Source organism: Mycetomoellerius zeteki, unplaced genomic scaffold (assembly GCF_001594055.1).
Source record: "Mycetomoellerius zeteki isolate Tzet28-1 unplaced genomic scaffold, Tzet1.0 scaffold1163, whole genome shotgun sequence".
NCBI lineage: Eukaryota > Metazoa > Arthropoda > Insecta > Hymenoptera > Formicidae > Mycetomoellerius > Mycetomoellerius zeteki.
Window position 1 is genome coordinate 1,137 of NW_017256088.1, and position 13,996 is coordinate 15,132.

The window sequence follows — 13,996 nt, forward strand, 5'->3', positions numbered from 1 at the left end:
TCGGAAATCGGCGGCTTTACAAAAAGTTAAGTTCGTCTCACCACAGAATCCTCTCTGTACTCGCTAGTTTAGTCCTCGTCCTGTGTGCTCCCACACGTCTTATCGGGCCGGTATCCACAGCGCAAGTGTCGGGCCCGAGGTCCCTTCGGGAGCGCGCAGGCGACCGTGGGCCCACGTGATAATCCTTATCGGCCCTGATTGGCCGCGGGCCATTTCGCGAGCTTGCGCGAGTCCTCACGACTTACTATAGCGTCGCTCGCCCTAGATCCTTGAGCGCGCGGGATTTGATTCCAGGCTGGCGTCCTTTCGGCTGCTCGCACGGTCCCCTCTGCACTGCTGTGGCCGGCGTGTCATCCGGATTGGATGCCCAATAAACACAAGATGGTATATTATACGTTTAAATCAAGTATTTACCATAGGTTTAAATGTTGTAGATTCAACGTATATCAGTTCCGTATAATTTTAGTTGTGATGTCCGGCTGATAGACGTTGTCATAAACTATATGTATTCGTTTCTTTAACGTTATTCACATCCGGTTTTTAAACGTTGTTATCATTCGTTTTTTAAACATTATACTCATTCGTTTTTTTGACGTTAATCACATCCGGTTTTTAAACGTTATTCACGTCCGATTTTTTAACATTATTCACATCCGATTTTTAAACGTTGTTTTCATTCGTTTTTTAAACATTATACTAATTCGTTTTTTTGACGTTAATCACATCCGGTTTTTAAACGTTATTCACGTCCGATTTTTTAACATTATTCACATCCGATTTTTAAACGTTGTTTTCATTCGTTTTTTAAACGTTATTCTTCAACCGATTTAAATTGTATTTGATAAACGGATAAACTACATTTTACAAATGCATAATTTTTACGAATGACAAGTATATACATATAAACGTCTTACAATGATTATTTAAAATATGTTGTTCATGTCATTTTTTAAACCTTTGTTTTTGAATAAACGTATTATATACAAATAATCAAAACATATCTTTCACTTTCAAAATCATTACATTAAAAAAAGAAGTTTTACTTTAATAAGTAAATACTGCATATATATTATGTATAGAAAAAGATATTTTCTTATTAAATTGAATTTGTATATAATATATATATATGTCGATCTATTAAAAAAAAAATTATTTAAAAGAATGATAAGGACAATGTATTTTAAATATGTATATATTTTTAAGAAAATTAATTTAAAGTAAGCAAGTTTGTGTTTTGTATCAAGCAAATGGCATTAAATTGTAAATAGACATTTTTTTAAGGAAAGAGACTATAAAAGAGTAAATATTTTCTTTTGTTAAGATATATTTTTTTTTATTAAGATTTCTCATGTATTGCTCATGTATTGCACATGTATTTTCGCACATTATTAATCTGAGTAATAATATAAAAGTAATTTAATATTACAGTAAGTAATAATATAAAATATAATATTTTAAAAATATAAAATAAAATAACATCAAATACATTTTGATCGTAACATTTCTTTTGAAAAGATATATTATAAAAAGAATATATAAAAATATACAGGGTGTTTTGCACCGATTAAATCACCCCAAAAAAACTTTTCTTTTTTGTTCGTTCCAATTATAAGTCATCGCTAAGTCATTTGTGATGAGCAGGTAGAGGGGAACTGAGTAGAAAAGTCCTCTACCATTCGTAATTTTCGCAATAGTTAACAAGATATTAATGATTAAAAATGGCCGAATATTGGTCTTCAATAATTTTTTTCTCAAATACTATCGATTTTATAAAAAGCTATAAGAGATAAAAATTGTTTATTTTCTTCTCACAGAATTCTAATAATTTTTTCAGAATTTTTATCAACTTTTTAGTACTGCATTTTCTTATTTTTATTGTCATGAGAAAATACGGTATTAAAAAATTCTGAAAAAATTCTCAGAACTTTATGAGAAGAAAATAAACAATTTTTGTTTCTTACAGTTTTTCTGTAAGTTTAATAAAATTAATAGTATTTGAGTAAAATTAATAGTATTTGAGAAAAAGTTATTGAAAATCAATATTCGGCTATTTTTAGTAATTATAATATCTTGTTAACTATTGCGAAAATTGCGAAATGGTAGAGGACTTTTCGACTCAGTTCGATCCATTCTACCTCATAACGAGTGATTTAATCGGTTCAAAACACCCTGTAAGAAAGAATATATAAAAAATTATTATAGAAGATATATAAGAAAATTAGTTGCCTCTTTTCTTATTAATCAGTCCTTTTTCTTTGTTTGTCCTTTTGGGTTTGTGTTATACACATAACGACTTTTGGCTAACTTTAGCCATGATTGTATGGCATCTTTAATACATTGATCAGAAGAATTGCTTCCTTTAAATTGGATTTTAGCAGCATCTGTAAAAAATAAATTTCGATTATGTTGATTGAGCTATATATATTTATACGTATATACATGAATGCACATGTGTGTGTATATATATATATATCTGATGTTATCAGGATCATGTGTCCTGGATAACATTTGTCAAGATTAAGGTCATTGGAGATTGTTTCTCTTATTTTCATTTTTGTACTGAAAATTCATTTTTACGTAAAAATGAAAATAAGAGAAACAATCTCCAATGACCTTAATCTTGACAAATGTTATCCAGAACATGATCCTGAACATTCAAAAAGTTTTAGCCGTCGGTTGCGTAATGCTAATGCCGGCGATATTGTAACTTTCAAGCCTTATAACTCGTAAAGTACGTAATGACAATGAACTTCATCGTAGCGTTTTGAAAAACTTTTGACATCGGCTATTAAATTCTTGAATCAAAAATAGAATGTGCCATTTAAAAAAATTGATGTGACCTTGACCTGACCTTGACGACGTCACTCAAGATCAAACTGAAGAGATCAATAAATAGATCTTTTTAAACCAAACTTTTTAATATAATCTTTATCTAAAACATATTTCTCAAAAATACATACTTTCTGAGATATTAAGCTGGCCCATAATTTTTGGTGGGCACTGTATATAATAGTATACATAAACTACATATTTCATTTGATAACATAATTATTCCAAATTACCTGTGATAACTTCACGTAATTTAGTATTTTCAAAACTTTTCTTTTTTTGTCCTTTCCAATTATAAGTCATCGCTAAGTCGTTTGTGATGACAAATTTCAACATATTCATTACATTAGATCTTTGGTCAGCACCACCAATTGTAGAAAGACGTCCTTTCTATAAAAAATTATAATCTCATCGCATTAGTCAAATTTATAATTATAATAAACATAAAAAAGTAAATGTGATTACTATTTTAAACCATACCAGATAAGTGTATGCTGGAGAGAATACTTCTACTCCCTTAGCATCCACTGTTTTAGTAGATAATAGTTCTTCCAATTTTTTGAAATCATTATCATTTTTCAATGGTAAATCCGGTAATCCATCCGGTTTTGATGTTGGATTTAAGAATGTTTGCATAGTTTGTAGAAGTCGACTTGTACAGGCATTGTTTTGCTCACATAAAATTGTTAAATTTTCCATTCGTTCTACCATATATTTTTGAAATTGTTCTTCAGACATTGTTCTTGCACCTAGTTCCAAGCTCGATGATGAACATCGATTCATATTAGCAAACACGGTAGTATCTCGGTTATATTCAACATCAATATTTTGCATATTCTTTGACGAATCTACAAAATAATACATCAGATTACATATTTAAAAGTTATTCGCACATATACTTTAAACTTAATTGCTTATTATGTCGTTATTTATATTTAAAGTTTATAAATTTTATCTTATTTATATTCAATTTATATTAGAAAATAATACAACAAATATAACACTTGATTAATCAAGACTCGATTAATCTTAAGACTTGATTAATCAGGTAAAATGGACTGTATATACAATTCAACAATGTTCTGTTCTAAAAATCAATTATGTAAGTATATTTTTAAAAATTAATTTATATGATTAATGTAATTAATATAATTAAGTATAATATATAATTAATCTAATTAAATATTTTAATATACAATGATAAGTTTTAAATAATAGAATAATTAATATTTCTCAATGGCTAAACATTCATTTAAATATACTAACTTTCAGAAGGTGATGTAATTCTATTATATCTGCTAATATTTGACGATTGATTTTGACATTTATTTCCTTTAGAAATATTTTTGTTTGTACATAAAGTAGATGAAGTAATACTATTATTTTTGAAGCTTTCTTTATTAACATTCTTTTCGCTAGAACTCGAATCGTATTCTTTAGAATCGTCAAAATCTTTTTGTTTATCAATCTCAACATTCTCTGAGCTGTTTGAATTAGAAAATTCAGATTCTTCATGATCAGAATCTTTTTGCGTATTTTTTTGACTTTTATATTTAGTTTTGGTAAGCATTCTTTTGGAAGAGTCTGATAAATCAGATATGGCCTCTTCTTCTTGATTAGCAGATGATTCAATTTTCTTTTGTGAAATATCAACAGAATTCAATCCATCATCTTCTGTTGAACCATGTTCCAAAATAATATCCATATACTTCATAATACCATCATAGTCATCTAGAATGAAATATTCAAACACATTATGAAAAAATATATAGATTCAAGTACATCCATTAAGAATGTACAATATAATCTTAATTGCTTTATTAGTTCACCTAATAAAAATAAGTTTTTGAATGTTAAATGAATTATATCGGAAAGTATGCATTTTTAAGAAAAATATTGTGGACAAGAATTATAGGATTTAAAAAGATTTATTTAATGATCTTATCAATTGGACATTGTAGTGACCGGATTTTGGCGACGTTACCTAAACTCAAACTGATAAGATCTTTTTAAACCTTACAATTTGTGTTTAAAATAATTTTCTCAAAAATGCATACTTTCCAAGATATTTAGCCATCCTGGAACATTTCAGACACCCTGTATATAAAATAAAAATGTACCTAATATTTTTGTATTAATAGTTTTAAACAAACAAATGTCAGTTAAGTTAAAGTCATAAATTATTAAAATTCCAAATATTATTTAATTTTACATTGCCTCGGAGAATAAACAAAATGAATAAATTTTTTTTTCTGATGCTGCATTATTGATTGATTCCTTTATAAAATCTTAATCATACTAGAATTATAAAAAATAACAAAGCATGTCAGCAAGTATGTGTTAAATTATTACATTAATAGGCAATTAAGGTATATTTTTAATTATAACTGTAGTAAATAAACGTTTAACTTGTGATTTAATATTTTATGAATCTAATATACTGAATACTATAACATAAAGAAACAAACTACAAAAGAATAAAGAATTTTTAGATTCCGTAAAAGGAACCAGAATAGCTGAAACAATTATTCCGATTGTATATGTTACAAAAATAAAGTAAAAATGAATAAAGTACCAATATATAAATTAAAACAAAGATACATTAAACCTATATTTTTCTCCTTTAAAATAATTCTCACCTGAAACTTTTAATACTCGATGGACTTTATATTTCATCCATGTAGAGTCATATGGTGCATTATCCAATACTAATTTGTTAAAAATTTGCTGAGATTTGATCTTTGGCCAATAACATTTCTTCCGTTCTTCTATCAGCCAAATCAATGGTATAACGGCACACTCTAAAACTCTTTCTTTTTGCCACTTAGAAATTCCACAAGACCATACATTTTTTTTTTGTTTACGTTTGAAGACATGATTCAAATTCCTTTTTTTGTATGCAATATGTTACTATACTTTTTTCGTCAACTATTCAAAAAATTATTCAATATTTTCATTATTTTCTTTTATATTATTCGATAAATATTAAATGTGTTGTATCTCCGCGTTCAGTTATAATGAAAATGTTCGCTCTGCATTGGAATATTAACAATTCTGATAATTCTATAACATTATTTCTAGCGCCTAATTAGCAGATTTTTTTAAAGAGGTTTGATAGACATTATAGCACAGATTAATGTTTACATTTCAAACAGACTATGTAAATATGAAAGTTGTGAAAATAATTAAAAATTGAGTTGAGAAAGGTGGCTATATTGCCAAATAAGTATTTGATTCAAATGTTAAAACCTTTATTTAATAAAAATTAAAATTTGTGCCAAGAAAGAGAGTAAAATTTCGCTTGGATAAGAAAAGACTCGGTGTGCCTACGAAGGGTTAATATAAAATATTAATGTACCTACTCTCTAAAAGTAAATCAGTAATTTCAGTGCTACACTTATAACTGATATAATCATCAGCGAATATTTTCTGTTTTTCGATAATAATACACTGATTCACTTTTCAGAGGGTATAAACACTTTTACTGCACTTATATGGAAAATGGAAGAAAGAAGTGGAGAAGAAGAAGAAGAAAAATGGAAGAAAAGAAGAAGAAACTATAAAAATATATTCTTACTTGTGCTGAAAAAGTTTCCGAGCCAGAAATCAAATAGTCGCAAACTTGCTTCGGTTCGTTCAAATACAGACACAATTGACCATCCGAAACCATCCGAACTGTCCAGCCATCGATATCGAAGTGATATGCCGATCCGTGGCCCGTGCAAGCCCGTGCTGGAATTTTCCCAGGCACGCCAGCGTATATTCCTTCTGTTTACGCAAAAAAAGACGGTCGAACTATCCGTGTATAACGATGTTGTCGTCAGAAAGGGAGAAGAAACCTCAGTAGCACATGTTGGTTTTATATACGTTTTTTAAACGTGTAGAACATTAGCCAAACTTAGAAAACGTATATAAAACGTATATGAACCCATAAGTTCCCCTTCCTGGAAAAACGCTTACGTGCCCGGATGCCTCTAGCAATCGAGCTCATCCAGCTCACCATAGAAATGCTTTTGTTCATTAAAAGCCTGAAGAAACAAATATCAATGATTTAAGTGTCTGTTGCCAAGCTGATAATGTTTTAATGAATTTTCTATTTCTCTTCTTTCAAAAGAACGAACGATTACATTTTTTAGAGTTGAATTAATTAGTTTATTAATTATATTTCAATGTATATTAATTATATTTCAATAGTTTTACTTACCGCTAAACATAGATGTATAATATACATTACATTATTTGTACTTGAATTAAATTCATTCTTCTTCACGGAAAATAAAATATACACACTTCAGAATAGTACACTTACACATATTAAAATGCAATGATTATTCCAATTAGCTATATACAATTCGCGATGTATTTTATATAATAAATCGTTAAAATATTTATATTTTAATGTAATAATATGCCTCATGTATCCAGTTGAAAAACAGCCATTGGTTGTGTATCTCATCACGTGTATTTAATCAAGTAAATATTTATCATACTAATGTATTTATTTGTTTTTATACAATTTATTTTTTAACTCAGTTAAATAAGAATAAATCATACTAATAATTAGCCTAATAAGCCTATTTGAGCCAAACACAGGATATTTATTGTGTGAATTACAATTTAACAATCATGGTATTGTTGACTTGTAACTATCGCACGGAAATCATGCGTTTCAATACACTCATCATTGTTTTATGGAATCTATCAGTCTCATGGAACATATAAAGCAAATCAAAAAACTAAGGACGCTTGTACAATCATTAAACTTGTGAATTTGATGACATGCGAAGCGGTTGGACAATACCATGATAGATAGATTGATATTTTAGATATATTTTTAAAGGGTATTACTTGTGACAATAGAAGACACGATATATTAATTAAGTATTGATAAGGACCTTAACCATAGGTCGAAACGTATACGATCAATATACATGTTTTTAATTGTTAAATTGTAATTCACATAATAAATATCCTGTGTTTGGGGTCAAATAGGCTTATTAGGCTAATTATTAGTATGATTTATTCTTCCGAACCTTGAACATTACTGTTATTAAATAAGAATGTTTATTATTACTACTATAATTAATATTATTATTATATAACAATTAAATTGCATGTCACATTAGTTCTGATAAAAATCCACAAAATTATTAAATTAGAGTCAAACCCAATAAACACATGATGGTATATTAAACGTTCATTATATGTAAGTAGGTATAAAAATGATGTAAAGTATACCAGATACTTATGATAAACGTTTAAATTTTTATCGTTTTTATACCATCGTATAATATACGATAATCATATATGTTTTTTTTACGTTTGCATAATACAAAACTAATTTTATACGTTGATAAACAATATATAGAAAAAAGGGTTTAATTTTAAGAGTGTATCTACGTTTATTTATATAATCGGATAAACGTTTATTTAAAACATACATAATTTATGAAAGAACTCTCATCATTTATGAATGTTTAGAAAATATGGTATTGTACAAACGGTACAATATATGTCTTTAAAACGTCAATAAATGTTTGTACAAATATTTTACATATACGCTTTTACGACTAAAATATTATACGACTAATAAACATATTTTATTATTTATATTTAACCCATATTGAGCTAAATAAAGACATGTAGTTTTCAACGTTTATAATAATTATAGACATACTTCCTTTTATAAACGTATTAAAATATCGCATTATACAACTATTCATAATACACGTTTTAATTTAAATATGTATAATCATAGATATGTGTATTATGGATAGTTGTATAATGCGATATCTTGATATGTTTATAAAAGGAAGTATATCTAGGAATTACACACACACACATATATATATATATTATAAACGTTGAAAATGCTACGTATCTTTATTTAGCTCAATATGGGTTAAATATAAATAATAAAATATGTTTATTAGTCGTATAATATTTTAGTCGTAAAAGCGTATATGTAAAATATTTGTACAAACATTTATTGACGTTTTAAAGACGTATATTATACCATTTATACAATACCGTACTTTCTAAACATTTGTAAATAAGAGTTCTTTCATAAATTATATATGTATTAAATAAACGTTTATCCGATTATATAAATAAACGTGGATACACCTTTAAAATTAAACCCTTTCTTCCGTATACTGTTTTTCAACGTATAAAATCAGTTTTGTATTATGCAAACGTAATAAAAACGAATATGATTATCGTATATTATACGACGGTATAAAAACGATAAAAATTTAAACGTTTACCTGATATACTTATGATATACTTATACCATTTTTATACTTACTTTACGTATAATGAACGTTTAATATACCATCATGTGTTTATTGGGTGGTTTCTTGGCAGACACGCTCGGCCTCCTAACTCGAGGTCTCCTCTCAGCAGAGGCTTCCGTGCGGCACCGTGAGCGGGGTCCTCGCTCGTTCTATGGCAGAGGGTGGCTATCCCCTCACGCCGCCTTCGTCGCTCCCGCGGCATAGTCGCCTGTAAAGAATTTGGCTTCAGCAAAACACGTTTCGCTCAGGGCGCTAATTAGACAGTATGAAACGGTATCACCTGTGCGCTACCCCCTCCTCTGGGTGGCCTCGGACCTCCAATGTGATCTTCTATCTTCGTCTTGACCGCCTCCTTGAGATGGTGGAATGTGTCGCACATTAGATTACCTACCGCAGCCGCTGATACTAAAAATTCTTAGACAAATTTACAAAAAGAAATGTTACGCGAAACGTGACGACAAAAATCTCCGCGTTCTCGCCCGAAAATCGCAATAAGCGTCGGCACGCCCGCCCTCCGCGTCGGGAGGACACAGGACAAATTTGCCGCGCTACTTCGGCCAGGTCGAACGACCCTTGTGACGGACGGTGAAAAGCGTCACGTCACAGTAAGAACAGTTGTACAACATAAGTCCTAAAATATATAGATCTAATAATTTAAAAAATTAATTAAATTATTGCAATATACGTAGGATAACATAAATAATGCGTAGCCTTTATTTTTAATATTGTACTGTTGTTATTTTACCTTGTTAAATAAAAGGATGATTCATAACTATGAAGTTATAAATTTTAAGAAGTATGTTGTCTATGAATATACATATATGTATACATATGATTAATTAATATGATTTATTATGTAGTATTATACATATGCACATACATACACACACACACATATATATGATATATATGTACTTAGTACTTCATGATAAATTTTAAAAAAGTTCTGCACACGTTATCAAGACGTTACCAATCAAATAAGTTCTCCTTTCACCATTGTTATAAAAATATTCCATGACATTTCTGATTGGAGAAGCATTCCAAATATAGGCATCATTCCTTGCTCCTGGATATCTTGCGTTAATATTGAGTATTTTTAAATGTGGATCAACTATCTACAAAAATTTATACACAATTACATATTGATATTAGTATTAAATATTCAGAAATAATTAAAAAATGACAACAATTTTGTTTTATAACCAATTCGGTCACTTGCATTACACTAAATTAGTATACATTAACTGCTGTATGTGAAATTAGTAAAGTTAAATATAAATATATAAATATTTTAAACAGTTATATACATAATAATGATATTGTTGTTGTTTAACAGAATATATGTGTATTATTTTATTGTTAAAGTGATTCTATTATATACTACTGTATTTAGATACTTTATATAAAACAGCATTTAATGTGTACTAATCCAATGTAGTGTAACTAACTGAATTCACTATTAATGAGTTACAAAACAGGCAAAAGTCACACACGATTGACCTCATAAAATTTGCCTATTTAATATTCATAAAAATCAATATTGCAATCTTATAATAATTATATACAATATTATATGTACATATATTTTGTTAATGTATTTTACTTAGTTTAAAAGTGAATAATTGCAATTAACATAAAGTATAAAACTGTATAAGTTAGAAAACTTACTGCTTGAACATTTAAAAAATGATTTCCGTGGTGGTTTACATAGGCCTCTTCATGTATATATGGTGCAAGAATATTAACATGTGTGCAATATATATGTGCGCCTATAGCACCGGGAAATGGTTGCCGAGCTAATGCAAATTTATTTCTTGCAATTGTTCTTTAAATTGCAGTCATAGGAAATCTTATCCATTGACGCAATAAATATACATTCATTAATTGCGCCACTTTTCTTATACAACGACTAGCACATGGTTGGCTTACAACTAATTCACATTGATTACCAGCCGGTCTTTGGTAACTACCATGAGCAAAGAAGCCAAATGCTACTAATACTTGTATCTCTGGAGATAAGCCAGTTGTACGCTGTTTTTGCAAATGTGGCCTCAGAACATTAACAATATCTATAACTATTTCCTTATTCACTCTAAATTGATGATGAATTCGCGATGAATTTATTGTTAGGGAGCTCAAATGGATTTTGAGTATCGCGCAATAATCTTCTTTCTAATCGTCTTTCTAGCATTCTTACTCTTTCTTGAAGAAAAAGTATATTTATTGCTAAATATCCGTCAGCCATTTTACACTAAAAAGAAGAAATAAAGAAATCATAATAAAAGTTTAATGAAAAACATTTCATTTACTCTACACATATAAAATTTATAAATAGAATGTAACCTAAATTGATTTATATATATATTTTTTTTTCAGATATTTTATAATTACCTTCAGATATTATATATTATTTTCAGATATTATATACATTACTTACAATATTTGATAATTATTCAGATCAGCAATTTCACCTCCAATATTAATTATAGGCGCTCCGTATTACTTACAGCCACTCGGATCGTTTAAGCAGGAGCGTTGCTATAGGTTATTATATCTAGTTATATTGTCGTTATTGCTTATCGAGGGGTCTGATACCCCTCGATATCTTAACGATAAAATTCGGTACTTTATCGAAAATTTTAACGACATCTATCGTTATAATAAATTACAGAATACCATTTTTCGTTATCATGTCGTTAAATCTCTGTAACGATATCCCTAGGTGGTGATATTGTCGTTACGAAGTTAGAGAATAGGCATACTGGAGCTTACACAAGGGACTCTAAGGGTGGTGAAGGAATGGTGTGAGAGGACAGGTCTATCGGTAAATCCGAATAAGACAAGTCTGGTGATCTTTACACACAAGTACAAAATAGGCCCCGTGGAGGGGCCCGTATTGAAGGGAGTCAGACTGACTCCTGGAATGTCAGTCAAGTATCTGGGAATTGTCCTGGATAAAAGATTGAACTGGAAGCTGCACCTGGAATCAATGTGTAAGAAAACCAGCACATACTTCTGGATGTGCAGAAGAACCTTTGGACAAACTTGGGGATTGCAGCCAGACAGAGTGTTTTGGTTATACTCTGCGGTGCTCCGACCAAGATTGTTCTATGCTGCGGTGGTTTGGTGGCCAAGGATACAGCAAACCGAGGCCCGCTCATCACTGGAACGCGTCAGGGCTTTCTTTTTAAGGGGGGCTCTGGGTGCAATGAGGACAACCCCAGTGGCGGCAATGGGAGTGCTGCTCGGCATAGAACCACTCCATCTCGCGATAGTGGCGGCAGCAGCGGTCACGGCGTATAGGCTGAAATGCGAGGGAAAATGGATGAGCAGTGTGACTCACACCCGGTTACCACGGGAGCTCCAAATGAAAACCGTGTTTGACATGAGGCAGGATAGAATGCCAATAAGGCGCGACTTCGACAGATCGTATAAGATCTATATTCCTAGCTGCGAGGACTGGAAGAGGCATGAGGTGCCCGCTATCAGGAATGGGGACGTCTGGTACACGGATGGCTCCAAGACTGATGAAGGCGCCAGTGCCGAGGTCTACGGATGCCGTAGTGGAGTCAGAGAGACTCTCCCTCTTGGAGAGTTCACTACTGTATTCCAATCGGAGGTGGTAGCAATCATGAGCTGTGCTCAAACGCTAACCGCATCAGGTGAGACGGGCAGACGCATTAGGATATGCTTCGATAGCAGGGCGGCTCTGGGGGAGCTGGGGGCATGCGTCTTTGACTCGTGGTTGGTCTGGGAGTGCAAATGTGCTCTGAACACACTGTCCACGGGCAACGATGTTGTTCTCGTATGGATTCCGGAACACTCGGGAATCAGAAGTAATGAGATTGCTGATGAGCTGGCAAGAAGTGGCTCATCAGCCAGGCTGATGGGACCGGAACCGGCTCTAGGTTTGCCCAGCTGCATCTACAGGACAAAAATAAAGGGCTGGTTACGGGACCGTCATATCAACTACTGGAAGGAAGAGACAAGAACCAAATGCAGGCAGGCGAGAGTCCTGCTGGGAGAGACGCCCAGCAGGAACCTTGCCAGGAGCATTAGGGCCTTGAGGAGAGGGGAAGCCAGGCTGGCGGTGCAGATCTACACGGGCCATGGCTTCACTAACTACCACATGCACAAGCTGGGGCACAGTGATAACCCGAGGTGCAGGAAGTGCGAACACGAGGAAGAAACCTCTCTCTACGTGCTATGCGAATGCCCAGCGTATGCAGGACAAAGGCGGCTTTTTCTGTGCTCGGTATTTCTCGAGCCCGAGTAGGTATGTCAACTCCAGGTCAGGGACCTCCTCTGTTTCTGGAGGAAGACAGGTCTGATCTGATTTGGAGATAGTACGGCCGGGAAGACACAATGGACCTAGTCTGCGTGTCGTTGGCTGGCCCCAACTGGTGGCTGCCTCCCGAAATTATTATTATTATTATTAAGCGTATACTGGTCAGCGAGGAAGACCGAAAAAGGAGTATCATATTGCAAATGTCGCAGAGATGGAAATTGATCCATTAACATTAGAAGAAGCTACATGTAGTGTCAATAAAAATGAATAGCTAGAGGCAATGCATATCCATCAAATGGACGTAACATCGTACATTTCGATTACCCGTTTTCCATCACTTGAAGTTTCATAATCAGTGCTGTCTGTTGAATCGTTGTTGTTCGTTTTCTCTACTTCATCTCTATTATTCGTACTCAGTCTCTTGCTTGATGTCTCAACTTCCGTATTTATCGATTGAAGAGGTAATTCCACTTTTTGTGGTGATCTTTGAGTTACGAATCGAGGATCCTCAATGAAACGAATGTCATAACTCTTAATTACTTGTGTTGTGCCTCTACACTGAAAAAAATGCATGTAGTTTTAC

The 13,996-nt window shown here is 31.9% G+C and overlaps 2 protein-coding genes across 2 annotated transcripts in view; one reads left to right on the forward strand and one right to left on the reverse strand.

The window, feature by feature from the left end:
• Positions 1-10,954, reverse strand: part of LOC108729472 (putative nuclease HARBI1) — a gene marked incomplete at its 3' end in the record, with an annotated part of 12,084 nt that extends 1,130 nt beyond the window's left edge. The window contains exons 1-2 of the mRNA XM_018458615.1: positions 10,794-10,954; positions 10,096-10,240 (exon numbers count right to left, since the gene is read on the reverse strand). Coding sequence (XP_018314117.1) covers positions 10,096-10,141 — 46 coding nt within the window. The remainder of the gene's footprint in view (positions 1-10,095; positions 10,241-10,793) is intronic.
• A 1,094-nt stretch (positions 10,955-12,048) lies between these two features.
• LOC108729467 (uncharacterized) lies at positions 12,049-13,401 on the forward strand. Its single transcript, XM_018458602.1, has one exon. The coding sequence runs from the start codon at positions 12,049-12,051 to the stop codon at positions 13,399-13,401; it is 1,353 nt and encodes a 450-aa protein (XP_018314104.1).
• Positions 13,402-13,996: the final 595 nt, after the last annotated feature.